The 19202-nt window shown below is 35.2% G+C and overlaps 1 protein-coding gene across 1 annotated transcript in view; it reads right to left on the reverse strand.

The window, feature by feature from the left end:
- LOC136830747 (major facilitator superfamily domain-containing protein 9-like) overlaps positions 1 to 17550 on the reverse strand; it is a 24386-nt gene extending 6836 nt beyond the window's left edge. Inside the window, 6 exon segments of the mRNA XM_067090628.1 lie at positions 863 to 997; positions 1271 to 1400; positions 3631 to 3762; positions 10391 to 10522; positions 13777 to 13932; positions 17409 to 17550. Of these exon segments, the coding sequence (XP_066946729.1) occupies positions 863 to 997; positions 1271 to 1400; positions 3631 to 3762; positions 10391 to 10522; positions 13777 to 13824 (577 nt within the window). The 5' untranslated portion in view covers positions 13825 to 13932; positions 17409 to 17550.
- Positions 17551 to 19202: the final 1652 nt, after the last annotated feature.

Genomic DNA, 19202 nt, shown 5'->3' on the forward strand with positions numbered 1-19202 from the left:
CTGTAAACTGAGGTCCTCTGAACATAGATTAAAAAGAGAAAACAGCAAGATCCCAATCACAGGGAAGCTCCCTAAAATTCATACAAAAATCTACAAAATAAAGATGAACCTCTAAGATGGAAGAGAGCAGAGAGAATAAAAGAATAAAAAAATGACAGCAAATGAGAAAGTAGAGGGTAGGCAATGCTTCCACAAGTGAGAACAACAGTTTAGACTTACAAGATATGAATAACTTAAAAAACTAAAGGTAATTTTACTTGCATGAAGAGAAACCTTTGGAAAAGTTACTGACAGAATGCAACAAAAGTGACAGTTTATTCATAATGTAATGTCCTAATTGAGGGTAGGTTTATCTGGCCAAATGCTTTCAAAGAGTAGGAATGTATATAATGCAAACTGTATATGCAAATCATCTTGACAGCAACCTCAATGAACCTTCATAAAAGCCATTCAATACTCTTTGATATTGAGTTTTAGACATAATTTTTCCCTAAAAAAATAGCCTATAAATCTAAATTAGGCTCTGGTATTGTATAATAACCACTGTACAGTACATTAAATGTAGTAGAAAAAACACTTCAGGAAATATAAAGATATCCCCTACTAATGCTACCAATTATACTTACCCTTTTTAAAGTCAATAAGATGTATAAGAAATACTGTTCCAATTACAAGTAATAAATCCTGAAATCACTACATCACAAACAGTACTGGGAGATTTAGGCAAATGCTCTACAAAGAGTCCAATATGAAAGTTAATACAGCATTTGCTATAGGCATTATTTTCTAAAGACAGTCTTAGCAATGAGATTCTAGAACAAAAATCATTAGCTTAACAAAAGTGGTAAAACAAGTGTCTCACCTCCTAACATTGGGCCAACAATGAACCCCATACTGGATGTAGCGTTAAAGATCCCAAACACACGGGATCTATCTTCAGGTGGGGTGACATCTGCTAATACTGCTCTACACAACGTCTGGCTGTGTTTAAATACTCCTGGCAGAGAAAATGGTTGAAAGTCCTTTACAAACAACAGTAAATCCAAAAACTATGGTATATATTACTACTATAGGAAAAAGATCTTACTTCTTAGGGTATGCAACTCCCTGAAATCAAAACTGCTAATATAATAACAGTAAAATTTTATTGTGTTTAACTCAAGAGAGCAAATAGTAGAGTACTGTACTAACAATCCAAATATGTACTGAGAATGACTAACTAAAGCCACATTTATTCTATGGCAGAAAAGTAGCCAATGAGCAATTATACCTGCAATTATCCTCCCCAAAATTATGATAACTAGAGACTGCGAAGAACCTAGGACAACATAGCTGACAGCTGTTGCTAACATGCATAACAATATTACTGGCCTTCTTCCTGATATGTCACTCCAACGACCCTGTAATATACATGAAGCATGAAAATAACATGACCTAAAAAAGTACAAGGTTATGCCATAGACAATGTACAATTTTTCTTTCAAAAGAAATTTTGTAAAATCAGTTACTATGAAGTTGAGAAAGAGTTAATCAAATATAACTGCTAGTTTTAAAAAAGTACAAAATTATACCATAAAATGTACAATTTTTCACTCAAAAGATATACTGCAAAATCAGTTACTGTACTGTGAGGTTAAGAAAGGGTTAATCAAATATAACTACTGTACTAGTGTTGTTGGCCTCATTCAACAGCTGCAACAGATACTCTCATATAAAAAGACCTACACCTTACTACAAAAGTGTCCCTGAAGTGAAGTAAAAAAAAAGGAAGTCATAAAATGTATGGTTTTTTCTTATATCATGGAAACTTGCAACATGTTAGTAATTAGAAAATATACCTCAAGTTTAACAAAATAAAGTTCTAAGACAAGATCACGCTACTGTACTCACTCATTAATTACTAAGTCAAATGACAGTAAACCTCCTGTGTTGTCTTATGATTGATTTAATTACTCCAAAACATCTGTTCTTGATTAAAATATGTTTCTAAGAAGGAAAATAAGCGTCAATGGAAAATGCATTTTAAAATAAAGAGCCATGTGAAAAATGTTCCCAATCAGTTTGGGTGAACCAGTTCAGCCACCTTATGACATTACTGTACTCACACAAATCAATAAGCTACTAAAATATACCTTCATATGTATATGCTCATAATGAGAACTATCATTAGCTACAATGGATCATAAAAACATGTTCAAATATGGATCAAGTCACATAATAAATTATCAGTTCTTAAATAAAGGTCAGCACTTAGAAAAGCATCACCTCTGGATCTGAAAGCACACCCTTTAACCCTCAGCTATGCTGAAATCTTTGAAGTATGAAGATACTTTTACGTTAACCTTGTAGGCTATGCTATCTGAAGCTTTGGAGGTAAGTAAACATATACATTCCATATATATATTCCACCACTCAATATTTCATTATCAGCTTCAGGTGCTTTCAATTGTAGAATTCAAAGTATCTTTATACTGAGAAATGGGAGAACAAATATATAAAATGTAAATTTTTGCAAAACAGCCAGTCAGAAATTTACACCTGGACGGGATTAGCCTTCCTTAGAGCCCCCTTTAACTTCACCAAAAAATGGGACACATCCTCCTAACCTTCCCAATCTATTTTAACCTAAGGGGTATCCAAAGAATTACCATTACCTGTTATTTACCTTTTCAACTGTACTGCATATACAAGCTCTAGTAAGCAAGACTGAGGAAGTGCTTTGATACATGAATAATCACAAGCAGTTCTTACAAACATTGTTTTGCTTGTACTGAAATCTGACTTTCATGGTCAAATGCAAGTCATACTCTTCCTGCTATTTAGCATATAAGAATTCATAGGAAATAAAATCCTAGAAAGAAGCAGTGAAGATTGTTAAGGTCATTCATGGAAGCTAGAGGCAGGTAACATTCTCTATTACATAAATATTTTTTTCTTTATAAAGGCTCCAGCTTCAGGTAAGCTAAAAATACTTATCTACAGAAGATGGTTAATAAAATATGATTAGCATACAACATCCAACCCTGCAATGCACCTCCAATATTCATTTCCTTTTTAATGGAAACTTCATATTTATATATATATGACAAGTTCCTGCACAGACGGGTCATGACAGATGACAGCCACATTTTCCCTGGAACCATGACAAAATGTCTGAGAAACTGATTTTTGTTTTGTAATGTCTTATCACCTGACATAAACCAGTTCACATAAGTTGGGTTTCGTTTTGATCTAGGCAACATGTCAAATAACAACATCTGCCATTCTGAACTCTGAAGATCCTTATTTATGCTTTATTAATGTCTAATCATGTGATATCTACCATCCTTCTTCAACAAATAGGAGAGTATACAAAACCAATGAATTTTCATTTATTCTCAGATTATGTTTCCCTTGGAGTTCCCATAAGGTTGAAACATCAACCAATACACTTTAATATGCTGAATTTCAAAGCACATTCAACAACATACTATGCTTTCTAGAATGTTGCATTACATATACTTCTGCTTCACTGATGATCTCTGGCTTAATTCTAAGAAGCAGCAAGGAAGAACATGCAATAAAAACCAGTCAAAACAAAAGTAAATGAAACACCACAAGCAGGCTAATGCCACAGGCCAATAAACTTACCATAATAGGACAGGTGACCAGTTGCAGTATGCCATAGATGGAACTAATAGCTCCTGCTACAACATGAGAGGTGCCAAGATCACGTACTTGAATGATGATCAGAGGGATGATCAAGCTTGCACCGACCAAGTCCTGGAAACACCTCAACAGTGAAACCACAAAAGCTCTAAATTAAGCCTCTACTGAATAAATTTCAGCAGCCATCATGCACTTTGTCTTAAGAACTATTCTCCAAATGCTGCACACCTGCAGTACATGATGCAAAGCAGTAAATGCCAGCCATTATCTGACCTATAGTAAAATGAGAAAATGTTCCTATGAAAGGAATCATTAAGAGACATCAAAAACAACAAATATTCTGGAAAAATGAAACATTGTATTAATGCACTACCTGGACTGAAGTAATTTACAACACCAGCTGAAACTAAAAGAAGCATTACATATACTGTAAGTAGTTTTACACTGTCAAAAAGGACCCTCAGTCAGCCTAATTTTTCAAAACATATGCAGAAAACCAAGATAGTACATATTTGTTAAAAAAATAAAAGAAAGAAATATTTAATAAAGTAAGGTACAACAAGCAATGTAATCAAGCACAGCAATGTACTGAAACAGGTGACCATTTTAACACCAGCACAAGAAAGATAAACAGCATTATACTCGCACAACATTTACCTTTTAATGAGAACTAAATATACAAAGACGGACTGGAAAATCTACCAATTTAATAGGTATCTCCTAAACAAAATTCAGTATCATGGAAGCCTACAACACAAATGGAAACAACTAAAGATAGATAATAGTGCACTGAAAATTAGCAACTGATTAAGAAAAGTTAGCCAGCTGTTGTAAGCCCAGTGATTGCATAAATATGTTTCACTCAAAGAACAGTAACAAAGGAGTAATATACTCTATTATGAAAATGCCATGAGTGTCCATATTGTTTTCACTGGGTACCCTGCGCAAGATATATTTGGGGTCATCAACAACCCACTTTCGGGGCTACTCACTGCCTACCTCTTTTTCTGACCTCTAAATGGTAGGTTAGTCTGTGTTTCAGAAGGTATTTTGGTTATGCAATCACTTTAGGTATAAGATTTTACTCTTTTCTTCATTATTCCTCCCTTATATACCAAATTTACATTAAGTGTTGTTTCACAGACACAAATATTTAATTTCACTCTTGCTTGACACAAAAACATTCTGAGTTAGATGAACAATCAGGCTACATTTCTCCTCATTGTACAGAAGTAGCATATCCACTGAAGTATTTTGGCCTCATCAGTTGGCTTACAGTGATAATAATGAAGATGATTGTAATAAAAATAATAACTAACAACTACATTATTACAGCTATCAATAAGAAATTCATAATACAACTAAAATATAATACTAATCAATGGGTATTTTTCTTAATACAAATAGTTCTTTCCATACATACTCATCCATCATATATACCTATATTTACTTCCTAAATGTCCCATATATCTACAGTCTTCTGTTTCTAAGACATCAAAAGAAGAAGGCAGTCTCCCTGTGAACTTGCCCACTGGACCCTCAGGCCTGCCTTTACCAATAACTTGACTTTCTGTGGAAACTGTATGAGAGGCAGCAAGAGACGAGAGACAGGAATGGGGTACTCATTATGTGATTAATACATGTGTATGAAAAAATATGCTTTGAACTTGCAAAACAGTTTGTTTCATCATCACCACATTAATCATATATTCCTAAAATTGTTATGGAGGTGGGAGGCTGAGATGCTGAATGACCCAGAGCATTTGTGTTTGGTTCCTCATCTCCCAACAGAAGGCTTACACCATCAATGAAGTTGAGGACAGAAGGTGGACACAACCTTGGTGGGGTCATCTATGCTGGACATGCTCATGACTTTGGCAGTGACAGCATAGGCGTCCCCTTTGGAATTCTAGGCTGTTAAAAATCCAAACACCTTTTTTCATTCCATGATGCCAAGTCTGTTCTTCACGAGACTAAAAACACTTTCCCAATTGGCAATGTGGGGTGCCAACTACAGTACATGAAAAATCTGAAGAGGGATGACAAACTGGTGGCTCCAACCAAGAAATTCAATCTAGAAAATAAAGAGGGAATGTATCATCTTCCTTCCATAGGTCGAGACCATCCAAAAAACAAAAAGAAAGATATGGCCACTGTCCAGCCTAATAGCATGCTTCTCCTTGGCTGATGACCCATAAAAAGTTAAACTGTGAGTCCAACAAAGACTTGCTCTCCGTTACTGATTTTCATGGCCTGATTATTGCTGCTTGGCTTCTTCAGTGTGTTATGTCGGTTGTAGACAAAACTTATTCCTGCCCTTGCAAGAGATCAAAGGGTCATACTTGGTAGATTCCTCATCAAAAGTGTGAGAGTCACTGCTTAAGGCCTAAAGTAAGAAGGAGTGAATATTGTCAGCATGCTTGTTGAGATCGTTAGCTGCATGGCCTTGGTCCTACCTCAACTGTGGAGCAATAACAATTATGTCTGCTCTCGTTACTGCTGAAGGAAGACCCCTTGTAGCAGATGTCTCATTTATGCAAGGGTGTGACTTCTAACAGGGAAGACCTGTGAGAAACACATTGATCCCACAGGTCTGGGGTGATGAGCTAAATTCTCTGACCAAAAAGGGTAATTACTCGAAAAAAGTTGCTGCATAGCATAACAGCTAACAAAACTTGAAATTGGCAACCAAACAGTACCTAATACATGTAAAAATGACCTTCTCATCACTTATTAAAGGACAAACGAATCATTTAAATTTAGAAAGAAAACAGAAAATAAATTATAATATGAAACAGAGAGGAAACCCTTAACAAAGTAAACACCTTGAAAAGGACAGATAACCTACTGACAACACTGCAGGTCCACAAAGAGTGAAGTTATTGGTTAATAGTTACCTGAGAGGCCCACAGGATGCATACACTGTGAGACTAACTTTTATCCTTCAGTCTTACATATAAGGGACAGGTGATCCTGGGAATAATTAGGACATCAAAATCACTGGTACTTTCTGTCAAGGGCAAAGTGATACCTGATGATAATAAAATCTTGCTGAAGACATATACAATATTCCTATAACAAATGAGAAGTTTGTCTGTTAAGCTGAGAAAAAATGCACAAGGGATCTATGACATGCATATTTTAAGAACCGAAGCTTTCCACTGAAAAACAACAAACATTTGAAAGATGCCATTATTTCCCATAAAATAGCAGACAGTAATATCAAATCCAAGTGAAGGTTGTAAAGAGGATCATGAGATGAACAGAATCAATGTAATGCATTCCATTCTGATCATGTTGAAAAAAAAAAAGGCTTTTCATATCCTTCTTAGGGTAAAACAGAAATCCATGTTTCAAGTACTGCCAAGAGGCACCATATGTTAATTCTATTGATATATTGTAAGTAATACATCAATAACATGTAGTATATCAACACATGAAATTTAAAATGAATGCAGGTTACATATGCATTTGATATTTTACAAAAAATACACTTGCTGTCTATCCAAAAATGACAATATCATGTCCTACAGAACTTCAGAACTCTGCCTAAACTTTAGTGTTTAAGAGTACATTATCCTTTATACACCTTTTTTAATTTCCTTAAATTTTTATGTCTTTTACAAATAAACATACAAGTGTGGAGATGCTAGAACATGGAATGATCTTAATATAATGAAAAGTACGGAAGGCATCAAAGAAAAGGATTGCATTATTATACCAGATGAGGCCTGCTTAACATACAGTGACAGATAAGAAAAAAAAAGATGGAAATAGTGGAGACTGCTAAAAGAAAGTATGCGAAAGTCAGAAGTGTACAGGGCAACATCAGAGAAGAGTTATGGGAAAAGAGACATAGTGGTATAATTAATATGTACAAAGAATGGAACAGAGCCTTCAAGCTCTGGTAGAGGACAGGTAGGGAAGAGGATAGAGACATGTATAGGGAAAAGGGATGGCGGGGGCTAAAAGACTAAAACTGTGGAAACAGAAAAGATGGAACCATGTAATGTTAAAATTCATAGCCAGAGTATTGTGGGAAGATAATATTGCAGATGAGGAATGGCTGAGGTGTGGAAGCACAGCTGAAAAAAAAAAGACTAAGATCTCAGATCTGAGATGGTTTGGACAAGAGATGAAAAGGGAAGAAGAACAATTGGTGAGGAAAGTAGAAGATATGGAAGCATCACAACAGAGACTTGTAGTAGGGGCCAAGAAATCATTGCAAAAAGGGATATGAGAAGATCTACACTTGACAGGAGTCAGGCAGAAAGAGCACAGGACTGAAGAGTACAGAGAACTCATTTTGTCTAATCCTTTAAATGGTAAAGCTGACATTCTGATGACAAGCTTATCAACAAACGTTTAATTTGAAAAACTCAACAAAGGATACACAGTAAATGTACAATATAGTTAGAATATGTAGTGTATGAAGATTTACTTTATCTTGGTAATCAAACCACCAATGTTACTTTTTTAAAAAAAGATGGTACTGAATAATCTCAAGGTTCTAGCAATGAATCAACTGACTTTCATCCAAAAATAAATACACATGCACACAACTCAAGAAAACATTATGATTCTTGTCAAGGTGGGACACAGCTCTGTTATTTCTTGAATAAACTTTGTGAAAGGTCATCTTGTTCAATTACCAAAATGTGATTAGTTTCTATTTAAGGGTTTATTACCCATTTTGTTTTATTCATCATTCTTTTGGGTAATTTTCTGACATGCTAATACTCTGCAAAGATTTAATTTTATGGTTTGTCTATTATTTCTACAGCAGTCTGAGTGGGATTCAGAAAACTTCAACTGTCATTTGACACTCATCACATTTATTCCTCATATGTTTGTTTGAAAAAATCCTTCATAACTAAAGCCATTATCCCATTATACATCAATCTAAAGTGTATTGCATGAGATTTTACTTATAAATAACCTTGGTTTTTCTCCACCAACAGAATATTTAACAAATTTTTACATGTATAAGATACAGTACTTAAAAATATCAGCTATTTTCCATTGAGAAGTCCTACAACCTTGTGTTTGTCTTATCACAGGAGATTTACAAAATCATTTGGGTACCATCTTCTCCCTACAGTTTGGAAATGTTTATGATAACTTTGAAACTTGGACAAGAATTCAAAACTAGTCAAGCTGAATTTAACATTCATATCTCATAATTGCCACAGACCCTTTCTGGAATGACCCTGACTTGCACAAGTAGAAGGAACAATCATCAAAGACATTGCTGACATTTGTTTACAAAACTATGGTATCTTGAACATTCTCTCCTTTGAATCTCAATATGATTGTTATATATGGCAAGATGGGTACTAATTCACAGCATGGACCCAAAGGATAATAACAGATACTTGAATTAAAATATAACAGTAAAAAAGATTTTATCTAGGACAAAAAAAAAAAAAAATTAGGATAAATACCACAGCTAAGACTACCACTAAAATTTCTACAGCTATATAATCTAAAAATTATTAATAACACAACCATGACAATATTTAACACATACAAAATTTATGAATGGAAATGGACTGCATTCTAAATAAAAAAAAAAACATGAAGACATACAAACCCACAATGATCTCCTTTTATTGACAGTTATACAGTACACTAAAAATGCTAAGCAAACTGTTATCCAAACATGTGAATTGGCATTACATGACAAGACAATTGTGGATTGCAATGTTATTTTCTACAGAAGACATAAAAAGAGGGTTTAGTGTGCCATAATATTTTGACATCATATGCTATAATAGTTGTGGTCTTTTATCCAACATCATACAGTACATCCTAGAAAAAACCTTAATAGTCCAACCTGATTTAACCAATACTTCAGGGCAAGAGTACCATCTGGAGTGCATGGATATTTTCCTTAAAAACATAAAAATATGGATAACTATCCCTAAATTCAAATAGCCTAACCCTTCGTTAACTATTAATTACAGCTTTTCTTAACAGTACAGGCAGGCCTCAGTTATCAGTGGGGGTTCAGTTCCCGACGGTGTGATGATAACCGAAAATTGCCAATAACAGCCCTTGTCGGCGCCGATAACCAGAGATCAGCGCATACCAGTGCCAAAAATCCAGTATTGTCATCACTAGACAAGCGCTGTAACCGGATCACCGATAACCGAGGCTGCTGATAACCAGGGACTGCCTGTGGTCAAAAAGCAATTCAGGATAACAAATACCAGGATAGAAGCTGGGGGCATACCCACACTTGAGGGGTTTTTCTTACCTCCTGGAAATGTACAGTGCATTTTCTCAAGTGCTAAATCCTTACTTCATCTGTCCTAAACTACAAAAGTAGTAGACTCTAAGAAAGCTATGTTCTAAATTTTGTAAAAGTACATTTTACTTCTGCCATTTCTAGCCATAAATTAATGTCACTTATTGGTAATCTGACCAATGGCCTACTACAACTTAAAACTGAACTGGATTAGTGAGAGGTTACTGTCAAGGACACATCTAAACAACTGCAGAATATGGAGCCAGAACTTCGGAAATTCCTACCACAGCTACGTATGCATTATTCTTAATACAGCAAGTACAGTATTTCAAACATGAAAAAGTAACAAAAAATTAACATAATTACTGTACACAGTCATTCTAATGCATGCAAAATAGGCCTTCACCACAACTGTTGCTGGTTAAATCCTACTGAAGAGAGAAATACCAAATTAAAAACAGTTTTTTTAATCATTACACATTATGTCATTACCACAGCAGGACTGGAAAATAGCTGTATGGCACCATACAGAGAAGTGATGGCACCAGCGGCAACATGCGATGTGCCTAAATTTTTAACCATGGGCAGAATTAAAGGCAAAATGAGGCTCACTCCTAGGAGATCCTGAAACAGCATTAATGGTAAGAAAAATTAGGCATAATTCACATCAAATTACTTGAAAAAAAAAGAAGAGACAATTTGCCACAGATTAGAAATAACCATAGACTTTTTACAGATAATAGTACAGCAAGCATTTAAGTAACATGATAACAGTGTATACTGTATATGGTATTTGTAAATTCTGCATGACTATCACAGAACAAAACTAACAATTAACTTTGTAAAGCTAATGCAAAAATTATTCTCGGAATAATCCCCCAAAAGGTTGGTATGCAAGGCTTCATGTAATGAAACAATTCACTTCCAAAAATTCAAGTCTGTTATAAATAGATAATAAACATACAAATGATTGAAACTTGGTAGTCAAATACAGAGTAAAAAATCTGATAACAATTCTACAGATCACAATCTGAAATCGAGTTCTTTTGATTTTTGATCATTCATTAGTGTAACATCTTTGTGTGATAGTCATTTAGTTCAAAATACCACAAATTAAAATAAAAAATTGATTTCCTTATTCCTTGATCTGATATTAATTTAATAATCTGATGTCTGATAAAGTTTATGAAGACAAGAAAACTTGTATCCTGTTTATGGACTGACAAGACATTTACCATCAATTATATATCAGTATACTGTATATTAGTAATGAGCTTTCTGAAGCATTTAATTAATAATATTTTAATGTGAAAAAAGGATAAACATACAAACACATTCAAATTTGTCTAGTTTTATGTAGGGTAGAATATTTTCCTCTTTCCTGAACCTACCTACCTACCTCCTCACTTCAGTACTTCCTTCGACATTACTTCAGGTATGAAAACTTATACTGAGGAAAACAATAAGATAATCTCAAATTGGATGATATATAAAAATACAATAGAACTATAGTGATAAAATATTAAATTTAATTGTTGCTGTCATATTTATTTTAGTACTTTAGTTATGATTACATTTTTCAGTTGTGTGGTTCTATACATCACGTGGAAAAAGTTACAACAGTTACAAAGGTTTACATATATTATACATTTATAATACAATAATTAGCAAAATGGTGTTTTACTGTCTGGGTCAAAATTAGACTTAAAAATATCACTGGTTCTTTAGTATGGGGGATGTTTTTACCAAAAAGCACTTTTTTCTAGAAACCCATTAATCATAAATAGTCTTATTCGGAACAAACATTTCCCAGACACACCAACCTGCGAGATCTTGAAAGATTACCAGTCTCACTGCACATGTCTGCACAATGTTCCAGCATTCTGTAATGCACCCTCTCATCCTACTGTGCCAACCTCAATTGAGAAAAGCATTGGGAAGGGAGAAGGACACCAAAACTTCATGATAAATTGGTGTGTTTGTAAAAAACTTGCTTTCTAACTTGCTTTCTTGTAAAAAGAACATATGTTTATATGAATCCATCAATCATGAATACCATGAATTTCAATTTGGCAGGAAGGATGATGGCAAAGGAGTAATCTTAGAGAAAACCATGATGAGATAAGTCCAGTTTCTCTTAAAAAGGTCTGGATGTACAGCAATAACTGTGCAATGGAAACTTCCTTAAAGCAATGGATTTGTAATGTAAGTCAGCAATTCCAAAGACACGACACTCATCAAGTACATAAGGAGTGACTGAAAGTGCTCCAGGATGTAGTGTCGTGATGCAGATGAAGATGACTGTCCAAAATCCCTCCCATTAGGTAGAACGTGACCTGACATGATGACCAGACCCCATGAGTAAACATCAAAGAGCTCCAAGTTAAACTTAAAAGACAGGGAAAGTACAAGAGCTAACAAACTTTGTGCTTTGATCCTGAGTGACAAAATTCTTCCAGTGAAATGTTCATGTAAGCCATAATGAAACTAAATTTTTCAGAGATAGGAAATACTGAAAATCAATATTTAAAGAATCACAAAACCAATCACTGATGACAACACGTCTCATAAAATTAATGAAGCCCCAGTGACAATAATTAACTAGAAATCCCTGAGAATAAAATTAAGATACTTATTTACTCACAAACACAATAAGCAAAGTTCTCAAAGAAACATGATGTGGTGAGAAGCCACCAGCCTACAAGGTAATATTCCCATCATACTTTAAAAGACAACACATCAGGGAAATTATCAGAACCAAAAATCAAGTGAATGGGTAAATGAAGATAAATGGTAAACCACAAAAATGCTGCAAGCCTAAGAGAACAAAGCAGCAGACATCTTTTCCATGTGAAGCCGCACAGAGGAACAAATGGACGGCTCACTGGCCATTGGAGCATAATCCAGGCATGCAAAATGAGGGCTTTCATCTTTAAAGATATATCAGGTGGTGGAGCTGGAAAACATTTGCACAAAGTAAGGCTCTTTATGATTAATGGGTTTGTATGAACAAATAAATTTTGTGGGTAAAGCATTTCTAAAATCAATCATATGAAATGAGTGTTTATGCAGTAAACTTCTAAAGATTATCTAATAAGAAGTAATAGATGATTTTGTTCTTCTTTTCAGTCTTTACTGATTAAGGATATGAAGAGAAAATGATAAGCTTTAGGATGAAACCTCTAAAGATATTGAGACACTAGCAAACAAAAAAACACATTACACTGCACTGAACTTTTATGTCACTCGAAAATCAAAAAAGGCAGGAGCTAACCTTTAAAAATATTTGCTACACTTGAACTGATTAGGCTAGACTTATACTGTTGTATCATTCATATTAAATTTAATGTCTTGTTACAATTAAAACTTTATTTTGAGAACTTGTATTTAGTAATTTAACCAAATCTGCTCGGGACTAACCTAAGATACAGGCTCCTGGTATACAAAACGTGGATTTTAACATTCTGGTATGAAACAAGTCTATCAAGCATGTGCTTATCTTTAAAAGCTTCCATTCCAAAATTATTAATTACCCTTCTTACATTATTCCATTAGTAGGCAAGAAAATTACCTAAAAGAACAGTGCATTTAAGAAGCATAAGCCTTTGTATTGGTTAAGAAATAATGTTTCCTTTTCAAATTTCAAATCTTGATCCTAAAAAATTTATCTACTAAGCACACGTCATTCATGATCATGAAGATTCTTACCAACCTCAGAATGTAGTAAAATTATTCTTTCATCCAAAAAGGGAAAATTTATTCACTAGCACACTTTAGAGGATATATGCAATGTTTAATTATAAATTATTTGCTTTTCAAGTTAAACAGGAGTGTGTAATTTATGCCAAACACAAAGAACTAGATGCTTCGGAACTTACCAAGAATCCGAGGATGTAAATGACGAGCTGAATTCTTGAAACATTCATTTTATATCTTGTTGTGCTGCACTAAATCAGTTCTAAAATTCAGATACTGACTTTTGAAAAGCATATCTCTTCCGATTTGTCAAACACACAACAGAACATCTAACATCCCTGAAATTGGAAATTCAAGCTAAATTATATTTATCCTAGATATAAAAACTTAAGTCTTTATATGGATATACCTTCTGCAAAAGTTGGTCTGGTCATTGACGTTTTGTAACAAGAAAGTTAACCAGTAGCAAGTAAGCAAGGTAGTGGGGGATACCACCCAATCACTCAACTGTCACCACTCACTTTTTTTCTTTGGCAACAGGTATATTGTGGGGTTGTATTAGAGGTGGGAATATAATGAAAGACTTCAGGTTTACATCTCTGGAAAATGTAACTAGCTTTAGTTTGTTTCCAAGAGAATATAAACCATTGTCTTTTACTGACTCACTCATTAGATGGGAGGTGTTGTCTCAAGAACATGACTGGTATGTTCTCACTCAGAAAAGTCAGCTTCCTAGACACATATGGGAGCTGGGGAAGGATAACTCCTGCACCTTTGCATCAGCCATCATCATTCACATCACAGTCATAGCCAAGATCAAAAGGAAAGCTAAAGCTATTAACAAGGTGTATTCAGAAGAGGAAGCCAAACTAGTACAGGGTGTCCCTGAGTTATGGCACTTTTTCAAATACATTTATCAAGAATAGGTATCTAGTTGCAGCATTGTAAGCACCGTTAACAGTGCTTATGATGGCGTTAATGGTGCTTAAAACAAAAATAGGTATCTAGTTACGGTGCTGCAATTAAGTTCTGGTGCCATAAGCGTCGTTAAAGCACTGTTAACAGCGCTTATGGTGCCTATTAATTAATAAGCACCAGCTTACGGCAGAAATTGACTTATGGAGTGATGCTGGAACGGAACCCCCACCATAAGTCGGGGGACTGCCTGTATTTTCAATACGAGCCATGATAAATAAGTCCAGCAGCAGCAAAAAAATCCTTATGACAGTATGGACAAAGAAAATGTGAATGCCAACAGTTAACTGAGTGGGTGGTACCACCGTCACTCCACTAACATGCCGCTAGTTAAAAACCTTGTTGATAAATTTCAATGACCTGAACACCTTTTGTGCGAGGTATAGCCTATCCATATAAAAGTTGAGGGTATGCATTTTTGTGGGAGCAAATAAAAACCATAAACTACACTGTATTTTACCATATCTATAAAAGCTACTGAAGTCACCACATTAAACCTCAGTTTATAATCAGGACCTTTGAAACACATATATTCATACTTCATGATGAAAATTTGGTATTGTTCATAGATAAACCATAAGACTTTACTACAAAGAGTACAAATGCACTATATTATTCATGAAAAATATTTTTACAAAAAGATACTACACTTTCTACAATCAACTAGCAATTTTTCAAAACAAAGTTTGTTTTCTAAATATCTGGTACTATACTGTACACACCACTGCCTTAATTTAATTCAATGATTTATCAGAGGGAAGCACCTCTAACTCCACCTACACAATGCTGAATATTTTAGGACCCACTGTGACTCAGTGGCATTACTGCTAGACTACTATAATCTGTTATTAGATTCTGTATTGGTTAAAGAAGCTTTTGTGCCAATGGCATGGCATTCATTACCGATTGCCTATCACGTAAGTAATGACTACGCACCATTACTACTTGGCTAGCCCCACTGGTTTCCCAATAGCCTATACTACCTATCGAGTACTGTACCTTCCCCTAGGCTTCAAAAGATAGAAGCACCTTCTTTTCTGGAACATGAAAGTTCGTAATCTTGTATAACAAGCAACACTTCTTATGAGAGTCAACCTCCTCATCCACTTCATTCAAAGGCACTGTCCTAGCTTTTACCAGAATTGTTAACATACATCCTTCAGCCAAGGGTGAGAGCCTTAGCATATGTCCAACAATCTGAGTCAGGTAAAGGATGCTGGCAACAGTGCTGTCCATCCAGACATCATAGAGAATAACATTTTCCTGCATACATTTTTTCATAAAATCAGAGAAACCTGACCTAAAATCATTTAGTGTTAATCGGAGATGGGCTGTGGCTGCACCTAATTGGGGTTGCTGTCCATAAAATCATTTGTCTAGGCTCAACTCATCAAACATAACCTAACCTGACAGGATTAGTCAAGTTAGATCAGCAAGTAGTCAAGATTAATGACATAAGATAAAAACTGGCCTAAAGGCATCAACCAACCCCTTATAGATAAACCCATAATACTTAGTATTGGTTACAATATTTTCAATCTCTGATAGATATCCATTGACAATAGATCAAGAGACAATTTGTCTCTATAATGGGGACACATGAACCTGAAGCATTATAAACAACAGACTGCATGAAATCTTTAAAAAGAAACCAGTTTTTTCAGGTGTTGACATGATCTAATCCCAGTTAAGTAAGTTTTGGGCATTTTTTTAGTACTGTAGTATATTCATTACGCCACTCAGAGTACTATATAGCATTGGCTCATCAGTTAAGTAAGTTTTGGGCATTTTTTTAGTACTGTAGTATATTCATTACGCCACTCAGAGTACTATATAGCATTGGCTCATTAGGTACATTTACCTTGTAACAAGATGCAAATCACATCAAATTAAGACTGAAGAGTCTCAAGGCCTTAATACATCATCCTGTGGAAAGGGTGCTAATTATTACTTTGCCCCTCATATTCCTTATGGAATAAACATCAACACTTGATATACCCACTTACTGGTATTAGGCTATTGAAGTTAAGCCTAGTGTTGGATAGAAAGTTGTTTCACTGAAGTCAGTGATGGCGATGAATTAATATATAGGGCCTAGCCTACCATATGTCAATCCAATCTTTGCAGGCCTAGCCTAGGATTAAATCTTAATACGGTTACTGTTTTCTGTTTTTTTTTCCTAGGGTGCTACACCATTGAAGATGCTCTGTGAGACCTGAAAACTCAATTGATCATAGGATATACATAATAATGCAGACAAATTCTAGAATTTTTTTCTCTCATTATATGGTGTACGCAAACCAGTTGTGGAATCTACCCTGTTACAGTGCTCAGAAAACAGAAATCTTTCATTTTTTCTTGAATGACTTGGTATTTTCTGTCCTCCTCAAGTTGCAAGGGAGCTTGCTGTATAATCTTAGATCAGCTAATTTAAAGTCTCTGAGGCCAACATTCCAATTGCAACTTGGCTTGAATAACTTAAGAGTCCATCTGTAGCTATTCTTCTGTTGACGCCAAACGTTGCATATATTACACACAACAAGTCATCGTAATACCTAGGACACCTATTCTTGATAGCTTGGTAAGTTGTTACGTATATTTTACGCATTATTCTAGCTTTTAATAAGGAGCCAATGCAGCTCAAATAGATAAACCTGGTGAAATAAAAATCATTGGTTAGCAAAGCTCTGTGGTTCGTGCCCTTGCTTAGCCAACCCTTGGGCAATGTCAAAAAGTCTAATTAACCTAATCTACTGGCTCCCAAGCCTAATTCTTGTATACAGTTCAAGCACAAACAATCTCGTAAACAAAGGAGACAAGTCTTACGTAATTAGCCTACCTGCTGCTTGTGTTAAAAGGCTACTTATGAAGCAGGTTGACTGCCATTCGTAAGCACCCAGTTTGATAGGAGTTGTTGCGATAACGTATCGTTGATTTTCCTGTCATGTTTTCTTCCATTTACTTCAGTAAGTCAATTAATAACATCACTGTTTTCTAATGAAACCTTTCGTACACAACTTCTTTGTGAATAGCTGGCTGTTAGAAAAGGGCAACAACACGTATGCAATTTCTGTAGACGATAGGTAGTGACACGTTGGATATATATTTAAAAAATGTCTTAATGTATCGTTCTGTGACGTAACCATTGTTTACGTTCGGGAGGGTGGAAACTTAAGATGCGGGCGTTCGAACATGAGGGCGTTTCGGTTGAGGAAAGAAATGAATTAATTTTTAAATGCTCATTGTTTCTTTTTAGGTCAGTGAGACAATGGCGATCATATTGTAAATTCACTGTTTGTTGTTGTTACTGGTAGATTATGATAGCTTTGTTCCTTAAGTCTGATATGCCAGGAAAAGTATTACTTAATTTTTTCCCAATTTTTTTTAACAGATGCCTCTTCAGTTCTAATTCTCAATACTGTGTTAATTCTCTTTATTTCAACACTCGTTTAAAGTTTTCCAACAGTAGTTTTTAGATCATAATGATCAGATTATCGGTATTTTCTTGCTCACTGGTCATATTTGCTGAAATAGAATGGGCATAAAAATTATCTAAACCTCATGGTCAGGACCTGACGTAAGATTTGGTATAAAACAAAACATATTTTCACTCATCAAATCTATTAATTCTGTGCAGCAGGTTTCACTTCCTGCTCTATGTCAGGGATGTAGATTTAAAGATAGAATCAAGGACATGACATGTCTCTTTTGTTATCTGCTTTCCAACTCGCTCCCTGGCTTACAATCTTCATGACCTCTGTACTGCAAAGACGTCTGGCACCTAGATAAATGGGCTAGATAATCCATCAACGTCCCTTGTAAACGTAAACACGAGACGCGAGATATATGAGAGCCTTAAGAAGTATCTCAGACTAAGTGCAACATTATCGTAGTACAGAAAGTCAGATGCCAACTAAGACAGAGGCACGGAAATTGAATAATTAATAGAGGTGATCTGATTGATTCAACACATTAAGGTTTAAGGATTCAGTTGACCACGTTCCTTATCGTATTCTTGGCGGAAAATATTCGTGTTTTGTTGGCAGAAGATTTTCATTGAGGAAAGTGAACAGAAATGGAGGTTTAGGTGTCTGGAGCACAGATCAGTTGTTTACAACGTCACCAAGTGTTATAGATTACCCTTGGAAACTGAGATGCAGCACTAATTGTTTCTCAACGAGTAAGCTAAGTGGTTTTGGAACAAGATATCAAGATACCGGCGAGCGACCGTCAGATCATGAACTCAACTTCATAAAACGACTGCAATATCTACCAATTGGCAGGAATTATTTCATATACTTGAACCTGGGACAGTGCTAAATTGTCTCCATCAGGAAGATGAATATTCATTTCCGTAGCACATCTGTCGTGATACTGAATCAGTCATACCAATTTCTTTTGACTGGTAGATGAGACAAAGGCAGAAATGGCTGCCAATTATAATCTCGGTCACGGCATGGAATGAGTATTTATACAGTAGATGGACTTCTCTTGAATACGAACAAGTCAAACATTGGTTCGTAGGTTCCACAAAATCAACCTTTCTTGATTTTGTTTTTGATTTTCAGCGCGACCTTCACAGCGTTTTTGTTTGAAATTGCGCAACACGCTTCGCTGATTTTCTTTGTATGAA

This window comes from Macrobrachium rosenbergii, chromosome 1, assembly GCF_040412425.1.
Source record: "Macrobrachium rosenbergii isolate ZJJX-2024 chromosome 1, ASM4041242v1, whole genome shotgun sequence".
NCBI lineage: Eukaryota > Metazoa > Arthropoda > Malacostraca > Decapoda > Palaemonidae > Macrobrachium > Macrobrachium rosenbergii.